Source organism: Balaenoptera musculus, chromosome 6 (genome assembly GCF_009873245.2).
Source record: "Balaenoptera musculus isolate JJ_BM4_2016_0621 chromosome 6, mBalMus1.pri.v3, whole genome shotgun sequence".
In the NCBI taxonomy this organism is placed as follows: domain Eukaryota; kingdom Metazoa; phylum Chordata; class Mammalia; order Artiodactyla; family Balaenopteridae; genus Balaenoptera; species Balaenoptera musculus.
In genome coordinates, this window is record NC_045790.1 from 80,506,713 (window position 1) to 80,529,587 (window position 22,875).

The window sequence follows — 22,875 nt, forward strand, 5'->3', positions numbered from 1 at the left end:
TGGTGTGTGGGCTTCTCATTGCAGTGGCTTCTCTTGTTGCGGCGCACAGGCTCTAGGCGCGCGGGCTTCAGTAGTTGTGGCACTTGGGCTCAGTAGTTGTGGCTCACGGGCTCTAGAGCGCAGGCTCAGTAGTTGTGGCGCACAGGCTTATTTGCTCCACGGCATGTGGGATCTTCCCAGACCAGGGCTCGAACCCGTGTCCCCTTCATTGGCAGGCAGATTTGTAACCACTGCGCCACCAGGGAAGCCCCCTTCTTTTGTTTTGGGAATTTTCCACCTTAAGAGTTTAGGCTCCTCACAACAGAAGTCAGGAGCTTGACCTCCCAGCCTCCCTTGCAGCTGGAGCACAGGCGCCATCCTGGCTCCATCAAGTAGACACATGTGTGTGAGTCGTTAGTCTAGAGGCAAGTGACGCAGAGAACTAGGTGCCTGTGGGATAGAGGTTCTACTGGTGATATCTGGTGTCCAGTGACAGCGACGTGAGCTGAGGGCTCTGTGTCCACAGGCCAAGGTGTGGCGTTTCCACAAGACCAGTCCTGTGCTGTTTCAGGTGTGGTTCAGGTGGTCAGGTGTGGTTCCTGGCTGTGAAGCCTCCAAGTCTAGTTCTGTGGGCCTCTTGAGAGTCTTAAGTTCTACTTAAGCAGCCAGAGAGAATTCTGTTGTTCCCACCTCAGGGCTGTGACTGCTCTAGGCTCCCAGATGGAGCGCATTCATGGTCTGCTTTGTCCTTCACCAATCACCTCTTCCCAGACTTCTCCATGGCTTCTTCTCTCTAGCCATCCTTGTTGTCCAGTTTCTTCCAGGAGCTCTGCTGCTCTCAAGCCTTTCTATCTATGCATCTTCACCGGGTGACCCATCTCCTCCATGCCCATGACTTCCAAATTGGTATCACCAGCCCTAACCCCTCCTCCATCACCCTCTGGACGTTTCCACCTGGGCGTCCCTGGGCCACCAGAAAATATCCAAACCAGCTCTTCTTCCTGTTGTCTTTGTCTCAGCTGGTGGCTCCGTTATCCACCCAGTCCCCCAAACTCCAGCCAGGGGAGCCATCCTTGACTTCCATGTCTCACCTGTCCCCCACATCTGACTATTGCCAATTCTACTCCTCAAAATTTTTCCTCCATACTCATCTCCACTGCCTGGGTCCAGGTCCTCATCCTTTCTCTCCTGGACTTTTACACCCATCTTCGATGAGTTCACTCTTCTTGCTGGTCTCATCCACACTACGTTCACCCTCTGTCAAGACCCCAGAGAGAGTTCTTGGAAGATGCCACTCCTTACTTAAAACCCCGCAAGTTTCCCCAGAATCCAGAGGTTATGATCCCAGGTCCTTGGGAGCCTCTGTGGTCTGACCTTTCCTCACCTTCAGCTGCACAACTCGCCACTCCTGGGGCTGCTGGCTCTTCTTCACCCACCTGGTGCTGTTTCTGCCTCTCTCACTTGTTCCCTCTGCCTGGTATGTTCTTCCTCATCCGCCCTCCCCAGCCTGGCTAATTCCTACTCATTCCAATCAACTCCAATGTCACCTCCTGCAGGAAGCCTTCCTTGGCCACCTCCCCACACAACCTCAGGAAGGCATAGGTGGCCCTCCTCTGCTCCTGTGACATCTACCACATGCTTCTCTCATGGTAGTTCCATGTTTTATAAACATTTATTGAGCACTTCTGATGGGGCAGAACCTTGCTAAGACTCTTCCATGCATTATCTCATTGAATCCTCATAACAGGCTTATGAGAAGAGTGTTATTCTCATTTCCAGATGAGGAAACTGAGGGTTATAAAGTTGAAGTGACCATCCCATGACCAGCAGCTAGACAGCGGAGTCTAGGATTGGAACCCAGGGCTGTCTGACACCACCATTCCTAACAGTGATGCTCTGTTGCTTCATCCAGGGAGTTGCCCTCTGCATCTGCCTGGTGTGGCATAACCTTGGCCAAGTTGCTTCACCTTGCTGAGCCTCAGTTTCCTCTTCTGCAAAATGGGGCTCAAGTCTCTCCCTGCCACACCCCCACCCCCAAAGGATGGAAGGAAGATCTGAAAAATAACAGCTGTTAAAATCAATCCGTAAACTGTAAAGGGTGGTGCACAGGCAAGAAGTTATTAGCATACTTTTAGGAATTGGTTTCACTGAACAATTTCTTTGCTCACCTTAGAATCAAAGGCCTGCCATTTCCCCTTACTTTAGAGTGGGGAGGCCTCCCACTTTCTCCCCTGGACCAGATTGCCCCTGAGATTTTTAAAGTCACCATCCAGCTGTTCTCATCCCCCCTCCCAAAACACAATTGTGACAGTCAAGCAAAGAAAGGCAAGAGGGGAAAAAATCCATAAAGGCTCGGCAAAGCGGCGGCCGGTGGAATTCTCCAGCTCCTGACCACCAGTTAGTGACGTCAGGATTTATAACTGTATTAAATGGTGTGACAGGCAGCCTTGATATATCAGTTCCCCCTTCTTCCCAAATCACAGACAATAAAAGCTTTGGCAGTGAAAGTCATTCATCATCATAAAGACCTGAGACATCCCAGTCATCAATTTCACTCACATCCTTAATACACTGGAGGGAGCGCAGGAGTTGAGCACCTTGAAAAGGGGAAGGAAAAAACACGAAGGAAGATTGAACAGGAATAATTACAAAGGTCAAAGAAGGGATTCCTCTGGGGGCGGGGACATGGGCAGGGCCGGTCCCTGCCGGAGGTGTGCTCAGCCCGCAGAGAAGCCGCGCAGTCGCTGGGCGAGCTCCAGGCAGCCCAGAGGCCGGGCCCTTAGACCAGACCCTGGGAGCCTTGGGGTAGGAGCCGGCTGACCCGGGCTGCAGAACCAGAGGAGGGAGGACAGGGAGCCCTACTCTGGGCTCCGTGGCTCCAGGCTGAGCTCTGTGGGAATCTTTTACTCCATCAGCCTCATTATCCAAAAGAGATTTAAAGATAATAATAAAACCACAGGTATCTTTTGTAATCTACCCCCATATTGGCACAGAAGGCTATTCGTGACAGCTAGGGTCTTCCTTTTGGCAACACCTTTTGAATAACTAACTAGGGCTGACACTACTTGTTGTGAAAGACACCGTAACACTGCCGGGCCAGCTGGGAAAGAGACACTGCTCAGAGCCCCTCAGGGCACCCTCTGCCACCCCTGCCCCTCCCCAAACCCAGCCACCTTGACCATGATGCTTCCATCCCAGGAATCCAAGAGAGGACATACACCCCAAGGCCCCGGTCAATTAGGCGAGCCCTCCCACCCCAGCCCGCTCTCAGTGTGAGGACCAGGACAGCCCAGCAGGGCCCGAGCACTCACCCCAGTGTCCTGCCTGCCACCCCGTGGTGGATCCCTGCCGGGCTGCCCAAGCACCTGGGCCAAGGTTTCCCACCCCTGACCACCTGGACTGTTGCTTAATGTCCTTTTTGCTCTCAGGCAGGCAGGGCAATAGAGGATGAGAAAGCAGGAAGCTGTGCTGGGTGCTGTGTGAAGAGCCGTTGCTTTAGCTGACTTCTTCCTGAAGACAGCCAGGGCTGAACTGGCTTGACCCTCCCAACGGGCGCTTGCCCAGGGGAAGAGGAAGGAAGTCTGTTTAAGGAAAGCAGTGACCATTATTTTTCTTTTGCTTTCTTTCCTGAAAACAAAACAACAAAAGAGCAGCTGGGTCTAGGTGGGGAGTTGCTGGGAGTGCCACTGTCATCTGCCCATCCACTCAACAGACCTTCCCTGAGGGCCTACTGTGCTGCTGAGGCTGCTGAGGTCTGCCTGGGTGCAGGCTGACCTACACGGTGCTGGTTATTGGAGGGAGAGTCAGCCCGATGCCCTTCAACCAGATAGCACCCGGGATCAAGACAAGCCACATCACACGTGCCCCCCGTGCATGGCCCTGATCTACTCAACAGCCTTGTTTGTGGTCTGTTCTCTAAATTGGGCTCTGGCCGACTCGGACCTCCTCTGGCCAGATTGCCTGCCTGCCCCTGACACAGCAGGTTGGTGAGGAGCAGTGTGGTACAATGGTCAGGTGTGTGTCCTCTGGAATCTGACAGTATGCATTTGAAACCTGGCTCCACTACTTAGGAGGTGTGTGACCTTGAGCAAGTTGCTATGCTCTTCTGTGCCTCAGTTTTGGCATCAGTAAAATGGGGATAATAAAACTAACTTTCTCACAGTGTTGTTTTGCAGATTAGACAAGTTAACACATGTAAAGTGCTTAGAACAATGTCTGTTGCCTGGTGAGTGGGAGGCAAGTAGTAGTTATCACTCCTGCTGGTGACTCTTGCCTTACTGGATCTTATTCAGGATTGAGACCAGCTCTGGGGAAAGAGCCCTTACCTTAGTCCCCACTCCAGAGGCCAACCCTCCAAACAGGCTATTTGACCCCCCTATCCTTGAGGTGGGCATGTGACACCATCCTGGACCCGGGTTAACAGAGGGTTACAAAAGGAGCTAGTGGCTCCAGAAAGGCCAACACTCCTCTGGATGGGCAAGTCTGGACAGGCAGCAGGTGCCCCCTAAGGATTCGTGCCCAAACCAGCCTTACCAAACATTTATAGAAGATCTAGGGGTGGGAGTAGAAGTTCTATAGCCTCTTGGGTAATGAAAATAAAAGCTAATAGAGATAAATTAGAGGGAGATTTTTTTTTCTGGGCTGTGAACATTGGTGGGAAAAAAAAAAGGCTGCAAACCAGTAGAAGCTAATGCATTTGGAGAGAAATAATAATTGTCATAATACCTTGCATTCAAATGTCCCTTTTGCTCATCAAAGATGTGTGTGTGAGTGTGTGAATCATGTCGATAACCTTGATAATAACCTAGATGGGTATGGTTTGGGGTGATTAGTAGCAACCCAACATATTAGACAGCTCACTTGTTCATCCATCCATCCGTCCATCCATCCATCCATTCAACAAACATTTCCCGAGTACCTACAATGTTCCATGCCCCATGGTAGGCAGAAGACAATTCAGAACCTCATAGTCTAAGGATAAAGTTAGGCTGGACACAAAGAATCATAAGTCAAGGCACAATGGGATAACAAGTAGGCTGATTCAGAGCCCAGAGAGGGGGATATCACTCTGACTGTGGGGTAATTAGGGAGGGCTTCCTGAAGGAGGCGGCGCTTGAGGACTGCTCCCTGGAGACATGCCCTGAAGTCACATGGACAGAGACTGGCAGCCCTGCTGGTTCCTCAGCCCTCAGCAGGTGTCATGAGAGCCTTTCACAGGCAAAGCCCTGCACCAGGTCACGGTCACCCCCCACTGCTGGGGACACAGGACCTGAGCACCTGGCACAGTCAGGTCAAAAGAAAGGCTATAGCTTCTTACAGCTCACGTACACTTCACTGAAGTCCTGCAAGGAGAGGATGAGCCAGGATGATAAATTCCTATTGGGCAGATGTGAAAACTGAGGCTCAGAGAGAGAAAGCGTGTCCCAAAGTCACCAGGGAGTTATGGCAGAGCTGGAATGAAGATCTGTGATCCTGATCCAAGTCAGCCCATGGCTCTTCCTTTCACAGCAGACTACCGCCACCTCTGGGCAAATGACAGGAGCATCCTAAGCAGAGGAACCAGCAGAAGCAAAGGCTTGGAGTCAGGACTGGGTGTGGTTGAGTTGGAAGGTGATAAAAAGGCCTGAATAAAGGGTTCCATCAGGCATAGAACCCAACGGACGGCAGTGGACCAGTCAGGCTGAGAAATGAGGACAGGAGAGGGGGAAAGTTCTGTTCTGGAAGGCTGAGTCTGGCAAGGAGGGGGAGCCAAGAGATGTGGGTTCTGGAGCTGTCTCATGTGGGGAGAACTTGAGTTCTCAGTCCTCCGTGTCTCCATATGCTCGGAGTTATGCTAATGATCTCCAAGGAGCACCAATATTCCAGTCTCTTGACCCTAGGTATTCCAGCACGATTGTCACAATACTGGGGCAGATGGAGGAGACACAGTGAGGACCAGCCAATGCTCACAAAGGTGGTGGGGAGAAGTCAGGCAGATACAGCAAAAAAGGTGCTGATCCCCTCCCAGATCATGCAGAGTCCTCAAGGAGACCTTTATAGTGGGCACTGGGGAGGTGTGGTAGACAGAATCATGGCCCCCAAAGCCTGTGAATATGTCACCTTACAAAGCAAAAGGGACTTTGCAGATGTAATTAAATCAAGGATTTCTGAGACGTGGAGACAATCCTGGATTATCCGGGTGAGCTCAATATAATCACCAAGAGTCCCTATAGGGGAGAGGCAGGAAGGTCAGAGTCACAGAGAGAAGATGTGACAACAGAAGCAGAGGTCAAAGAGGACAAAAGATGATACCCTGCTGTCTTTGAAGACAAAGGAAAGGGCTACAAGCCAGGGAACGTGGGCAGCCTCAAGAACCTGGAAAAGGACTTCCCTGGTGGTACAGTGGTTAAGAATCTGCCTGCCAATGCAGGGGACACAGGTTCGAGCCCTGGTCCGGGAAGATCCCACATACCGTGGAGCAACTAAGCCCGTGCACCACAACTACTGAAGCCCGTGTGCCTAGAGCCCATGCTCCGCAACAAAGAGAAGCCACCATAATGAGAAGCCCGTGCACAGCAACAAAGACTCAATGCAGTCAAAAATAAATAAATTAATTAATTAAAAAAAAAAAAAGAAGCTGAAAAAGGCAAGGAAATGGATTCTCCCCTAGAGCCTTCAGAAGGAATACAGCCCTGCTGACGCCTTGATTTTAGGACTTCTGACCTCTAGAACTGTAAGATAATAAATTTGTGTTGTTTTAAGCCGTGAAGTTCATCGTAATTTGTTACACCAGCAACTGGAAACTAATACAGGAGGCCAGTGGAACATCCAGAACAGGGAGCCATCAGGCCTGCTCCACACTGGACAGATCCCAACCCTGGCAAGCTCCTTCTCCATCCCCTTGCTGTGGAGGACCCCTAAACCTGGCTCTCTGGTTTAGGCAGCTTTCCTGAGCTCCAGATGTTTAAAACAACACTTATTTAGCACTTACCATGTTCCAGGCAGAGTTTTGAGTGCTTCTGAAATATTAACTCATTTAATCCATGTAACAAGTTTCTATTCCCATTTTATAGGTGGGCAAACTGAGGCACATACACCCAGTTGCAACTGAGGTCACCCATTCATAAGTGGGATAAGAGTTGAGATCCAAAGATAGGCAGTCTGGCTCCAGAGACTGTACAAGAGATTCTACAGTTTGATCAGCTTCCACAGACCCCAGGGGTCGCCAGTCTAACTGTGCTGCAGGTGAATGTGAAAGAGCTCTGCTTGGATACCTCTGATCATGTGGAGCTTATTACCACCAGAGGCAGTACAGTACAGGGGTTAGGAGAAAACCAGCTCTGCTACTTACTGCTGTGTGAACTCAGGCAATTTCTTTTTAACTGTTAGTTGGGACAAAAATAGTACCTAGTTTCATAGAGTAAGGGGTGAAATGAACCAAAGCACATAATACATGCTCAATAAACATTAGCTATCACTGTTATTATCTCCAGATGCAGCCTATTCCAGCTTCAGAGAGCTCAAACTGTTAAAAAAAAACTCTTCTTTGTGCTCAGCTACGGCTTGCCTCCCTGTGGCTTCCCCTGATGAGCTCAGAGCAGCCACATCTCCTCCTCCCATACCCCTGAGCACGTGGGAGGCAGCGGCCAGGCCCCCAGTCTGCCGTCTCTAAGCTGACAGTCCTGGGCTGCCCGTGGATGACAAGGTTCCCGTCCCGCTCCCCTTCCTGGACCCTGTCCTTCTCTGTCTGCACCCCAGGTATCAAATACTGAGAGGGATTCACCCCTTAGCCCTGAGGTAGGAATTCCTTAGCCCATACTGCTAGAGAAGAGTTCATTATGGTTCATCCAGAACATTAGAAAGGATGGAGGTTCTGGACCTACCTACATGTTGGGTGTCCATAAAACATGAAATAAAATTTTTTAAAAACTGACCAACAGTATGACGAGCAAAAACCCCTTTGTAGGAAATGAACTATATGTGTGTAACCTGATATAGTTTTTTATGCATAGAAAAGGTTCTGGAAGGATATTTACCGAACCATCAACTCTGCTGACAGCAGAACAGGCTAGGAACGGGGTGAAGGGATACAATCACATGTTTACATATACTTCCGTACCATTCGAATTTATTTTACAATGAGCACGTATTCCTTCGTGATTTAAAAGGGATTAGTAAAGCTGGGGGTATTGCAACAGACTAGACCAAGCTTCAGAGTAGAGAAACCAAGAGTTCGTGGCTCCCCAAGAGCAGCTTCCATGTGGTCTCCCACAAAATGTTCCCAAACCCCACAGTCATAGAGAAGCAATATTTCCCTCCTCCACGCCTTCAAAAGCACTTGGCTTCTCCCTGGTATTTCTCTTTCTTTTTCTTATTTGTTTTGTTTTGCCCTGTACATGTATCCACATTTACCCCCCTCATCAAATTATGGGTATGTTGAGGGCAGAGACCCTACAGCCACAAGACCCAGCCTAGGCTAAGGTCTGATGCGAAGGAGGAGCTGGGTTTTGATGGAGAGGTGAGTGAGTGAATGAGAGAATGAATGAATAATGAATGGCAACCGCCCTGCTAATTGCCAGGAGCTACAGTTTGGTGTGTTTTCTCCTGCAGATAATGGCAAGGCAGTGGAGATCTCTGACCAGGAGGACGAGCTAATGAAATCGCTGTTTTAAGAAGATGGATCACAGCAGGGTCAGCTGGGAAGCTGGAGGCCCAGAGACCTGCTCGAAGGCTATTTGGAAAGGTCGGCTTCCAAGCTGCCCGCAAGTGTAAAAATCTATGAGTGCATTACCAGGATGGCCATCCACCTTTGTTTATTTTTATCCTACAAAATACAAGGTCAGAAACAACTGGAGTACTTTCTCCTGAAATTATTTTTTTTAATTGACACTGCTCCTTACACAAACATTAATTCATTTATTCAACAAATAGTTCTTAGGAACACTGTGCTAACCTGAAAGCAGATCATATTTTCCTTTGATGTGCATTTTAATTACAGAGATGCTTGAATTTCATTTGGGTTTTAAAATGATCAGACCGGGGCTTCCCTGGTGGCGCAGTGGTTGAGAATCTGCCTGCCAATGCAGGGGACACGGGTTCGAGCCCTGGCCTGGGAAGATCCCACATGCCACGGAGCAACTAGGCCCGTGCGCCACAACTACTGAGCCTGCGCGTCTGGAGCCTGTGCTCCGCAACAAGAGAGGCCGCGATAGTGAGAGGCCCGCGCACCGCGATGAAGAGTGGCCCCCGCTTGCCACAACTAGAGAAAGCCCTCGCACAGAAACGAAGACCCAACACAGCCATAAGTAAAAAAAATAAATAAATAAATAAAATGATCAGACCTCTGGCTTCTCTGAACCTCTGAGTATCCTTCCAAACATTTAGATTCCAAAATTCTAGGTTTCTCTAGAATCTATAACTGTGAGTCTATTTAACAAATACTTTAATCCCCAATTGGATTCACCTTGAATCTTTCTGGAATGCAAATAGCCTTGTTTTACTGGGGAAAGTTCCGATCTTGGGTGCTGAGTTTTCTCTCCGGTCTGTGGTCCCCTGAAGCAGGTTCACAACATTTAGTTTGGACAGAGTGTGACATCACTGCACGGGGCTGAAATGCCTAATTGTCACACATTCTGGAAAACCTTGCACTCGGCACTCCAGGCCCTTCCCACTGGATGGCTTACACACGGAGCTGATATTTGGGGAAAGCCATTCCGGACAGGCAGAACAGCGTGAGCAAAGGCCTGGAGTCAGGGACAGGCAAGGCCAGTTGGACAGCCTGTGGTCAGCCCTTCCTGGCCTGGGTTTCTATTGGGCAGGAATAGGTGTCAGAGGAGACAGGAAGGAGGGGCTGGGGCAGGTGGAAGACCCACAGGGAGCAGCAGGCAAGGACAGTGAGTGAAGCTGGCCAGGTGGAGCCTGGGACAAACAGGAGTGTGCGGCTGATGTAAAGGGATGGCCCCTTCTCAACGCTCCCCTAGCGTGGCCACGTGGGAATGTGGACCCTGGTGGACAGTCTTCCAATTTTTCAAAACAAGTTAGACATTTTAGCCTTCATGTGAAATCTCCTAGTTTTAAAGGAATTTTTAAATTTAACTTTTTAATAGTGATATATTAATATATATATAACGTTCAAAAAATTTAACATGTAGATGATATTCAGTAAGAAGTCCTCTTCCTACACCCACTTCATCGTCTATGCCCAAACGTGGTTACTGAGTATCCTTCCAGAACTTCTGTATGCTTGTGTGAACAAATACGCATTCCCATTGCCCCTCCCTTCTTTACACAAAAGGTAGCATTCTGTATATATTATTATTGCTTCTTTTCATGAATAATGTATCTCCAAGATCTTCCCAGTCAGGACATAAAGCGCTTCCTCGTTCTTTCCTGCAGCTGCACAGTACTCCATCTTACGGGTGAGCTCTTCTTTATTGAACAGTCCCCTTCTCATGGACATTTGGGTTATTTTCCTCTGATCTGTAAAATGTGGGCTATGATTTTTTTTTTTTAGGTTTAAAAAGCACTATTTGGGCTGGACCCTGAGGACCCAGAATGCCAGTGCCTGGGTCTGAGTTCACAGCACGGATGCCAGCCTAGACTTTGCCGACAGCTCAGCTCTGGCTTGCCAGTGGGAAAGGAAATCACTTCAATGGAGAGTAGCTTCAGGTAAGTCCTGTTTGAAGATTCTTTGCCTTTGAGCTAGTGAAATCCCCATCACTAGAGGTAACCAAGTCCTGATATAGAATAGATCCCAGGGTTGGGTGATGGGTTGGGCTACCCAACCTCGAAGTTTCCACTAACTTCCAGAGTCCCTGAGGCCTGATTATGGGCTGGGCCCAACTGGCAGCAGAGAAAGAACTGAGAAATGGCCCCATCCTCTCAGCACCTCATTCACTCATTCATTTATACAGTTAAAAGGCATTTCCCGAACAGGAATAAAGACACAGATGTAGAGAATGGACTTGAGGATAAGTAGAAGGGGAAGGGTAAGCTGGGACGAAGTGAGAGAGTGGCATGGACATATATACACTACCAAATGTAAAATAGATAGCTAGTGGGAAGCAGCTGCAGAGCACAGGGAGATCAGCTCGGTGCTTTGTGACCACCTAGAGGGGTGGGATAGGGAGGGTGGGAGGGAGACGCAAGAGGAAGGAGATATGGGGATATATGTATATGTATAGCTGATTCACTTTGTTATACAGCAGAAACTAACACACCATTGTAAAGCAATTATACTCCAATAAAGATGTTAAAAAAAAAAAAAAAAAGGCATTTCCCGAGGCTGTATCTTCTGTCCAGATGCCTTTTCCCCAAATCTTCCCAAGGCTTCTCCTGGTTGGGGTCTCAGATCAAATGCCACCTTTTCAGAGAGGCTCTACTTCATCCCCCACCCCTCTTGTCACTGCCCCCAACCCGTTTCTCTCTACTCTCTCTTCCAGTTTTCTTCAGATCACCTGCTAGTATGAAATCACATTGCACATTTCCTTCTGTGTTTGCTGAGAATTGTCTGGCTCTCCCCAGCAGGTAAGCTCAGTGAAAGGGGGGACTATCCACCAGGGCCACCATCATACTCCCAGCTAAGCCCCGAGTGACAGCCTGATACACAGTAACTATCGATATTATGCTCCCCTTCCAATGCACACAGCTTTGAGAGCCTAGCATCTTCCATGGGGCTCCTAGGAAAGCTCCATGGCTGAGCGCTTGGTTACGGGGTATCATGCTGTATTGTGTTGTAGCTTTTATTGTCATATTTCCAGCACCTTTCAGCCGCCTGGATACATGAGGCATTCTTCGTATTTTTGCTTTTATTTTTCATTATGATTTCACTTTGAGTGAAGAGGTTTATTTAGTTTGGTCTGATTAAGCCTCAAAAACGCTCATAAAAACCAGGTCAAAGGAGGTGTTCCCCACGGAGAGATAAGCAAACGGTCGTTCAGAAAGGCCTGGCACCTCACCAGACGTTTTGGTACAAGAGCCCAGGAACATACTAATAGCTACCATTCGTTAAGTGTTTACCATGTGCCAAGCACCGGGCCAAGACTGCGTGGACCATGCATGAAATCCTTGCAGGAAGCCTGTGAGGGAGTGCTATCTTGGGCCCCATTTTACAGATGGGGACCTTGGGCATGGAGGCTAGTAACGTGCCCAAGGTCACGCAGCTAGAATACGGAGGAGCTGGGCTTCAAGGCCAGGCAGTCTGGCTTTGCTGCTGACATTCTCAGTCATATGCTAAAAGAAATGCCTTCTGGAAATTTAAACTGGGATTTTTTTTTTAGTCCATCCAACCACATATTGGCAGCAGGCTGTGGAAGCCAGGGCCCTGGATGAGCCCCAGATCCAGCTCTAACTCACTGGATGTGGCCTTGAGCAGGTCACCTCCCACCTCTGAACCGGGGTGTCTCCAACTGTGAAGTGAGCAGTTGCTCTGAAGGACCCTCCCACCCTGCCTGTCTGTGGTCGGATATTTGCCCCAGAGGAGGCTGGGAAGACCCAACACTGGATCCCAGACCCTCCAGATCTCCTTTCCGGCCCACACACACTCAGATGCCCCCTTAGTGGCTCTCAAACCCTTCCCCGTCACTGTCTCATTATAGCCTCGAAACAGCCAAAGGAGGCAGGCAGGGCAGGAATTGTCATCCCCATTTCATAGATAGGAAAACTGAGGCTCAGAGAAGACAAGCTATTTGCTGAATGATAGGACAGTTAGGTGGCAAAGTCCAGGCTTAAACCTGTTCCTCTGACTCCTGGGTCTAGTGCTCTTTCCTTCAGCCCTCAGCTATTGCTCAGATGAGAAAGGCGGAAGAGGATGGACTTACTTGCTTTCAGGTACCAAGTTTGGGATACAGAGACTCCAAACATTGAGCCTGGGGGATACCAGCAAATCAGAGCTGGTGGTCCTGGGGACTCGGCAGCCATCTGTCTTGTCTTCGTGGGTGCTCATCCACTGGCCCATGTATGGTCTCTGTTGCTTAGAGGGGACAGTGCCCAGGGGATGCCTCAGACCCCAGGACCTGGGTCATGCACCAGGCAGGTGTTTCCCAAAGTTGTTTAACCAGAAGAAGCCTCCCTCAGTCTCCACCTCCCATTCCAACTGGTGATGCAAAGAGATGGTCCTCAGGGGAACGGGCCAGAAAGGACACAGGCTGGCCCCGTTACTTTGTTTTCCCAGGCAAAGGGTCAGGTGGGCACAGCCGGGGGCAAGACTGCCGGGTCCTTTGCTGGTGTCCACCTGCTGTCCTCCCTGGCAGGTAGGCACAGTGGCTGTCCCATCAGCAGGCCTGTGGCCCAAGGATACACCTGCAGATAATTAGTCCCCATCAGGACAGGCCCAAACTGCTGACGATGCAGGAACGGGTGGGCCATGTCACTGCTTTGCAAATGGTGAGCAGTTTCTAAACCGTGGCCCTGGCTGGTAGAGCAGGAGTTTAACTTAAAATTTAACATGGCATATAAATGATGGAGAGACATGGACTCGTTCTCTAATGAGATCTCCCTGGGTAGCCGGGAGCGTGAGGGCTAGGGTGGAGCAGTACACAGACCAGCCGCCTCCTAGACCCCAGGCTGGCAGTCTAGCTGAGCACCTTGTGAGGAGGGGAGAAGGAGCAGGTGGGGCTGGAAGACTCAGCCCTCCCCTGAAGAGTTCAGAACTGTGTCAACACATCCATGGGCACAGGTGGAATTAAATTAATGCCACATGGTGACACGTAGGCCCATCCTGACAGCTCTCAGGGGTATTCCTTCAAGGTGTTCTAACAGCTCTCATTGGGATCATCAACTGCCCCCAGAGGGTGTTTTGAAAATTTGTGGGAGCTTTTATATGATTGACAGGTGTTATTGGCTTGTGGTGGAACAGTCCCACACAACGAAGAATCTGCCTTTATCCTGCACTATTTTCATGTCCTGCCCAACATTCACATAGGTGGTAGGTGAGAAATCTGCTTGTAATTCTTTAAATCTAGAACAGAACTTCATTTCCATATAAATGTGACCTTGCAATTTCCATGGTCTTAATAAACACTGAATTTTCTAGGAATGCAACTACTGTGTAAACTGAGCAAAGCTTGTACTTTGTTTTATTTGGAACTTTGCCAAGAGTTCCTCACCTATTGGTAAAATCTCACTCACAGTATGTGAAACACAGTAAGTCTGTGTTCGGGATTGTTGCATTCGCGTTGATTCTGTGCATGGAGCGAGCCCTGGGCTACTCCATTATGTCTTGCAGTTTAGACATGCCGAATGCTTACTTATCAAAGTACATAGCAGTTAATTATAAACAATTTCACTTTCATTTCTCCTTTATCTTATAGTTAGGGTATTATTTTGATTTTATTTGAAATTACTTGTGAAGATAGGCTATATTTTTTATGAACTTAATTTCAGGAGAGTAAAGGGGCAATGTAAATATTTGTTATTCCCCAGGGGACACTGGGTGGGGCTGAGCAGAGAACCCCAGTGTCAGCACAGCACTACAGTGCCCCATTAGAGGCTGGGGATCTTCTCCTACCGAATCCTCATATGCATGCATCTGATCTACACATGTGTGTCCATGCCTCTGTGTGTATGTCCCTTATAATTTTTCACACTAATGGAATCATACTGAACATATTATTCTACAAATTGTTTATTTGCTTAAAAGTATATCTTAAACATTTATTCATGTCAGCACAGATAGCTCTACTTAATTCTTTTTAATGGTTGCAGAGTAGTTTATTGTGTGAAGGAGCCATAATTTATTTAACCTGCTCCTATTGATAAACACTGAGTTTTTTCCATTTGTTTTTCATTATAAATAATTCTGTCATTATTATATAGATTTAGGTATCACTGTGCATCTGTGTGAATATATCTTGAGATAAAGTCCTTAAAATGCGTATAAAAGTTCTGAGTTAGATGGTAGGTATGTCTATTTAAAATATTAATAGCTACTGACAAATTTCTTTCCAAAATGATTGTACTTATTTATACACCTATGACTGTGTATGGAAATATCTGTTTCTCATATCCTCTCTAACACTGGACCTCAAGAAACATTTCAATCTTTGATAAGCTAATGGGTTTTATTAAAGTGTCTCCTGGGAATTCCCTGGTGGTCCAGTGGTTATGACGTGGGCTTTCACTGCTGAGGTCCCAGGTTTAATCCCTGGTCGGGGAACCACAATCCCACAAGCTGCGTGGTGTGGCCAAAAAAAAAGAGTATTTCATGATTATTTTAATTTGTAGTTTTAAAACTATGAGTCAAGTGCATATATTTTCATATGCCATTGGACATCTGTATTTTTTCCTGTTCATTTGCTTTACCTGTCTTTTCTACTGATTTTTTTTCTTATTTGTTTTTTAAAACCTCTTTATATATTAAGGAAATTAGCTTTTTGTCCTCTGTGTTCCACTTTAAAAAAGTTTTTTATTCTTTGTTTTTTTGGGTGTTTTTACATACATATATAAAACGTTTCTGTTTTAAGCAGTCGTTTATATCATTTTCCTTTGTCTTTTGTATTTGGAACGGTTTTTTTTTTTTGGCCACACAACACGGTTTGTGGGATCTTAGTTCCCCGACCAGGGATCGAACCCAGGCCCTCAGCAGTGAGAGGGCAAAGTCGTAACCACTGGACTGCCAGGGAATTCCCTGGAACAGATTTATAAATTTATTTATTTATTTTTGGCTGCATTGGGTCTTTGTTGCTGCACGCAGGCTTTCTCTAGTTGTAGTGAGCAGGGGCTACTCTTTGTTGTGGTGCGTGGGCTTCTCATTGCAGTAGCTTCTCTTGTTGTGGAGCACTGGCTCTAGGTACACGGGCTTCAGTAGTTGCAGCATATGGGCTCAGTAGTTGTGGTGCACGGGCTTAGTTGTTCCGCGGCATGTGGGATCTTCCAAGTCCAGGGCTCAAACCCATGTCCCCTGCATTGGCAGGCAGATTCTTAACCACTGTGCCACCAGGGAAGTCCTCCCTGGAACAGATTTTAAAAGGCCTTCTCCACTCGAAGTTTATTAAAAAATTTCCCTTATGTTTTTTTTTTCTAGTTTTATTATGATTTCATTCTTTAAATTTTAAGTTTTGATCAACCTGGAATTTCTTTTGATATAGAGAATAAGGTATGGATCCAACAGGCCTAACTGTCCCTACACCATTAACTGAATGATTTATCTTTTCTCCACTGATTTGCAATGTTGTATCTGTAAACACCCACATATATTTGGATCTATTTCTGGATGCTCCATGCTGTTCCATTTGTCTATTTACTTCACTTTCAGTAACAGTTTTAATTGTTGTAGCTGTATCATAACATTTTAAAATATGCTATGTTTTACTCATTTCTTTATGTCAGAATTTTTCTAGCTACCTTGAGTGTTTATTTATCCAGTATTTGTGTCATTTTGACAAGTTTTAAAAAGTTGACATTTTGATTGAAAATGCTTTGAATTAATATATTACTTCAGGGGAAATGACATCTTCATGATACTGAGTCTTCCTACCTAAGAACAAGCTATATCTCTCCATTTATTCTTTTATGCTCTTTAGTGGAGTTTTAAAGTTAAGTTTATTCCTCAGCATTCTCCCTTTTTTTTTTTTGATGCTATTGTTAATGTTTTCCCCTATTATTTTTCTAGCTAGCTATTGTTTACTTACAAGAAAGCTAATGGTTATATTTATAATATTATACTATTATATAAGTATTATATATTTATAATTAGAGTAATTTTAGTATTTCAACATTAGGCGTAATTCTGACTTTGAGATATTTATATCCTTTTTCTGCTCTGTGATGTGACTTTAAAATAGATTGATCATAATACAAACAAGTCTTTGGTCAAGGGTTTACCTGAAAACCCAGCCCACATCCAGACTTACCTTCTGCAGATCCTGGACAGCTAAACCACCCAGCTGGCTTTTAGCACCAACTTTCTAAATCAGGAGTATTCAACTCAAATTCCTTTCCAGGTTAGGCTTGTAAGATAATGAGAAAGCAGGTGGGCGGGGGCCATATCTCTAGGGGCTGCTGCCACTAAGGCCCCGCCTACAACGACCATGTGGGAATACGGCCCAGTCTGGCCAGATCTTTTTTTTTTTTTTTTTTTTTTAATAAATTTATTTATTTATTTATTTATTTTTGGCTGTGTTAGGTCTTCGTTTCTGTGCGAGGGCTTTCTCTAGTTGTGGCGAGCGGGGACCACTCTTCATCGCAGTGCGCGGGCCTTTCACTGTCGTGGCCTCTCTCGTTGCGGAGCACAGGCTCCAGACGCGCAGGCTCAGTAGTTGTGGCTCACGGGCCTAGTTGCTCCGCGGCATGTGGGATCTTCCCATACCAGGGCTCGAACCCGTGTCCCCTGCATTGGCAGGCAGATTCTCAACCACTGCGCCACCAGGGAAGCCCCAGATCTTCTTATTTTTCAAGGGAAGCCGGAGATCCAGATTTATAAATTTTCAATGTTGACTCAAATTTATAAAAAGTCCTACATGGGGCCAACTAACCATATCTGTGGGCTAGATTAGCCCTTTGGGCAGCTGGCCACCAGTTTGCCACGTCAGTAGACAAGAGTCTCGGAAATGCAACTATAGTCTCAGCGTTTACTGGATTATTTTCCATCTAAATAGGCTTGTGCAGATGGTAGAATATGTCTTCCTGTGATTTGTCTAAACCCATGAACCCCAACCCTAATAAAAAACCCTCCCTCTGCAGAGCAGTCCCCTCGGGGATCTCATGTGATCCTCACAAGGGCCCTGAGAGATCAGAGACACATCCAAAATCACAGCAAGGAAGTGACGGCGCCAGGATTAGCCCCCAGATTATCTGTGTGGTAGAGTGGCAGACTGTACTGGCCTGGTGTTCAATTTTACCTCTGCTGCTCACTAGCTGTGATCTCTGGCAAGCTGCCCCGGGCTTCTATTTCCTTGTTTACAAAGTGGATGTGATGTAAGAGTACCCACCTCCCAGGGCTCCCCTAAGGGTAAAACAAGTTCACCTACCAGAACGTTTGGTACTCCATAACTACTCAGTAAAGTGACTTATTATTGTTATTAACTAGTTCAGGCTTCTTTCTACCCTACCACAACCCCCTACCCAATTATTTGTACTTCTTTGAAAAGAATAAGGACCCAGGAGACTGAAGGCCGGCTCCAGCTCTCCCCTTTACCCCTTATATTGGGCAAGTCACTGCCCCTCCCTGAGACTTGGTTTCTGCATCTGTAAAATGGGAATGCTGTCAGAGGTCTTGTCACGGACTCTCATGACCCCAGGGGGGAGGATTCATGGGACACCTGTGATGTTAGGAAAAGTTCATTCTGACTGAGGTTCGCCTCCCCCATCCGTGCCCCATTACTGACACCCCCCCACCTGCAGGCTCAGCAGCCCTCCAGGCTCTTGCCCCATCTCAGGTAGACAGGGGACCAAGTCACTCTTGCCTCTTAACTGATCTCCACGCGGTGCCCAGATGTACAACCAGAGTCCTGGCTGCTCCTGCCTGAGCCCCACGAGCCCCAGTCTCAGAGCCGGGCCCTCCCTCCTGCCTTGGGGCCTACATGAGGCTGTGAGAGAGCCTGTCTCGTCCGGCCCCCAGCCCCGCCTAAAGTTCTAACCCGAGTCCAGCCCTGTTGCAACTACAGCCCACTCACATTTCTCAGAACCCCTTGTCTCTGTCACTGCTTCCTGTGTCTTGCCTACCAACCTACAGGGACATCCCGCTACCTTAGGCTGGACCTCAAGGCTCTGGCCAAAGTGTGATCCCCAGCCCCTCACTGTCTGTTAATGTGAACTATCCAAGACTGCCTTCTGCCTGCATGGTCGGACAGCCTCCCGGAGCTGGTGGCTGAGTCTGTCCGTCCAAATTATCCCGGTGCTGCTGGAGCAGGGAGGGGTGTCTGCCGGTCCCGCCCTCCTGGCCCAGCCCCTTCACAGCAGTGAGCCTGACGTGACCAGCCACCATGAGAGGAGTAATAATCGCAACATGTATGGGGTGCTTGTGTGTGCTAGACCAGAGTCTAAGCACCTCATATGTTTACAGCATTAATCCTCACAGCAACACTGTGGGCTGGGTGCTATCACCATATTACAGATTTAAAAACCACAGCCCAGAATTCTTATATAACTTACCCAAGAGTACACAGCTCGTCAATGGCAAGTTCAAACCCAGCAGTGTGCCTCCAGGGCCCAAACTCTTCATCTTTACACTGACAGCTAAAGCAGCTGGTCCCGAGCCTTCCAGAAAGGAAGCCTAAACCTCCTGCCCTTCTTAACTCCACCTCTGCCTGGAAATCTAAAATTCCTGCCAGGAAACCTACAATCTGCCAGGAATCCCACTCATCCTCCAGGCTGATGCCAAACAGGGCTGCCTTTCTCCTGAGAGGGCTAAATCCCAGCGCTCTGAACACTCAGCCCCACCTACAGGGGCCCCGAAATCACCCAGCCCCTCTGACACGAGGCTTCCCTGGCCCCCCTCCCAGCCCATCATCCGTTTGCCATTTGTTCTCCTCTGGCTTTACCAGAGCGTCTACAACCATGTCTCATCAAAGCCACACCTCCTGGCCCCAGCAGTCCCCTGCCTGACCTGTTCCAGGACCTCATAACCTCATTAAGACAAAGATGACCAATCAAGTCCAAAAGCACCAAGAAGCCACTTTCCTCATCACACACACGTCCTTTCTCTCTCTCTCTCTGCCACTCACCCCCCATGCCCCAGGTGCCCTCACCTGTCACAATGGGGTAGGACTGCGGCCCCGGCACGCTGCTCCCGATGTCGGCAGGGGTAGGGCTGGTCAGGTTGGCCTTCATGTCGTCCAGCCCTCCAGCCAGCGAGGCCATGGTGGAATAATCGGCGGTCTGAAAGAGGAAACAAGACAGGCACCTCAGCACTGAGACTCCAAAGCACCCCAGCCAAATGCCACCATCACATTCTGGGCTCAGCCAGCTAACCCATGCCAATGCCAAGGCCCCCAGGGGGCTCACGGATCCCCAGTATTGAGAGGGCAGATTCAGCTCGACAGAACAAGGCAGGTATCGAGAATCAGCAAGTCTCCCCAAGTGAAGAGGTAGACAAGATTCAGTGCAGCCGCACAAGAATTCAAACCTAGCTTCTTTATGGCCTGCAGGTTTCCCTTACCCAGCCCCAGCTAGCCAGAGACAACCATCCTCCTCAATGCAAGGAGGAGGAGAGAGACATCCATAACCAAAAGGAAGGCAGAAATAAGAGTCTTGTAGACAAGAGGTTGGAAAGAAAGGTTTTTGATTTCTGTGCTCTTAAACCACAGATGTAGAATCACAGAAACAAGGATTAAAGGGAATTTGGGCCATCACTCAATCCAAATCCTCATTTCACAGATAAGTAAACTGAGGCACAAGGGGAAGAAGGCTTTGTTCAGTGTCAACAGGGGATGGTTCACCATAAACTCCCACCCAAAAGCCAATATATCTAAGCATATGAGTCACAGTTGGCAAGTGTTTTTGAATTCCGGAAGCCTGTAAACACCTGTATGCCGAAAACCGTAGGGTGCGCACATCTGATTTACCAAGTCCACACTAACCATGAGCATTTGGCCATGAGTCATGCTCCTTTCTTTAAGCCATTTCATGAAATCAGAGCTTGCGATCAGTCATTTTTCTGGCATCCAAACCACTGTCAGAATGGTCTCCAGGCAAGGTTGTGAAGATGCCAACCTTTCTTCCCACTCAAGGATAGACTACGGTATAGGCATGAGTGACAGATCTCTTCCACCCCCCTACTCCCCTGGCCTATCTTCAGTAAAAGAAATATCTGCAAACACTTAAACCAAAGAGTCTAGCTGTGCCAAGCATTGGTGCAGGGAGTTTCCTCTACCACCCTGGCACTGCCAGTGGAGGACACATTACTATCTGTCCAGGGTTATGTCCTTGGCAGAGAGGGACAGGGAAGCGAGCAGTCTTCTGATAGAAGTTTGCAGGCACCCTGGGTAGGATGATGAGGACTGAGCCACTGGGAGGGAAACCAGAGGAGCTACCAGGCAAGTGGCAGGCAGAGGGGACTCAGGCTCAGGCACGTTCCTGGCACTTTTCTCTGCAAACGAATTAGAAAGTACTGCCAGGGCAGCTCAGATGCCAAGTGGGGTGGATGGCAGCCGTGAGTCCAGGAGGTACTGCAGGCCCAGGCACCCTGAGATGGATTCTTGTCCAGAGCTCCCGGGGCTCTCCACCCATCTCCGGCAGAGGCTGATTCTGAAACACGCAGAGATGAACACAGGCCCGAAGCCAGCCCAGGTAGGACAAGATGGGGGACAGGCCTCCCCGACATCAGGAATCACTATAAAGCTGCAGTAATTAAGACAGTATGGGACTGGCACAGGCACAGAAAAATAGGCCAATGAAACAGAATCAAGTCCAGAAATGGATCCATGCATATATGGAATCTTGATATATGAGAGAGGTGATGTACAAATCAGCAGGGAAGGATAAGACTCTAATAAAAAATGCAGGGTAACCAGTTATCCATTCAGAAACAAGAGGGAAAAAAGAAATTGGATCTTTACACCAGACACAAAAATCAATTCCAGGTGGATTAGAGACCTAAATGTGAAAGGCAAAGGTATCTAACTAACATGGTCAGCTCTAGGTCCAGCCAAAAATCCTTGGGAACAAGTCTATCCTTCATGGAAAAGGAAATGAGTGGTCCTGGGTTGCTCACACAGAGTTCCTGGTCACTGTGAGGACAGCAGTGGGTCCTGGTCAACCTGCTGCCTTGCTTCAATGCTTCCTCCTCCAGGAAGTCCTTCATGACTACCACTCCCCAGGAAGCAGGAGTCCCAAGTGGTACCAGGACAATAAAAACCATAATCTTCACGACCTTGTCAAAGCTCACATTTATTGATCACTTACTCTGTGGCAGAAGCTTTACCTATATTATCCCATTTAATCCTCACAATTACCCCATGTAGTAGGTTCTGTGTTATTCCTATTTTACAGATGAAGAAACTGAGACTTCTATTATAGAGGGAAAGTGCTTGCCTAATGTCACACGGCTTCCAGGTGCCAGAGCCAGGATACAAACCTGGGTATATCTGACTCCAAAATCTCCACAATTACCCTAATGATTTTCCTATTGTGTTCTAACCCTTTAACAGGTATGAAATCACTTTGCTAGTACCAACCGTTTAAAACAGAAAATAGAGTAGTCTAGAAGAGAAATTTTCTAAGAGTCTCACACATAGAAAGAGTAAATCCTGTTTCATTAATCTTTGTTTCCATATAAGTGGATATGTGTGTACTAGGTGGAGATGACAATATATTTCTTGCTATAGGTCACACCCAGCAGAGTCTTCATTCCATAAAGCAGGGAGCTATTGCGAAAAGGTCACTGTCTAGACTTTATCCTACGCAGAATGGGACTTGGGCACGACATTAGCCCCCTAATTTGCTTAAAAAATTAGGAAGTAAAGCTCAATGGAAGCTCCTCCTTCAGTGCATTGTCGTGTGCAAAGACAGGAGGTCAAGATGCCTCTGTGAGGGTCTCTGGGGTTTCTGGGACCCCGGGGTGAGGACCGCGCCTCCCATTTCCCTATGTTCCTGTGTCCTACTGGAGACCTGAGCATAGTGGATGCTTAGCATTTATTGAGCTTTTCTTGTGTGCAAGATGGCACGTGAAGACCAGACATGCTCTCTGACCTTTATCCACAAACCTCAAGGGAAAAGACACGTGGCCCCGAAGCTCCATCCAACAGGGACAAGGGCACAGAGCCATTCATTTACACGGGGCAGGAAGTGGTGAGGAAAGGTTTCTTGGGCAGGCTGTATTTATCTTGGGCCCGAGCAATCCCTGACCCCCAGGCTGAGAAGAGCTGAAGGAACGCTTAGAGGTGAGACAGGAGTGATCCAAAAACAAGGCACATGCCAATAGCTGCAGGAGGAAGAGGTGGAGATGAAAAAGTAGACAAGCTGGGATTTGACTCTGAAGAG

At 47.9% G+C, this 22,875-nt stretch overlaps 1 protein-coding gene across 1 annotated transcript in view; it reads right to left on the bottom strand.

The window, feature by feature from the left end:
* PAX5 (paired box 5) overlaps positions 1-22,875 on the bottom strand; it is a 177,529-nt gene that overhangs the window by 60,182 nt on the left and 94,472 nt on the right. The window contains exon 7 of the mRNA XM_036855868.1: positions 19,644-19,773. Within this exon, the coding sequence (XP_036711763.1) occupies positions 19,644-19,773 (130 nt within the window). The remainder of the gene's footprint in view (positions 1-19,643; positions 19,774-22,875) is intronic.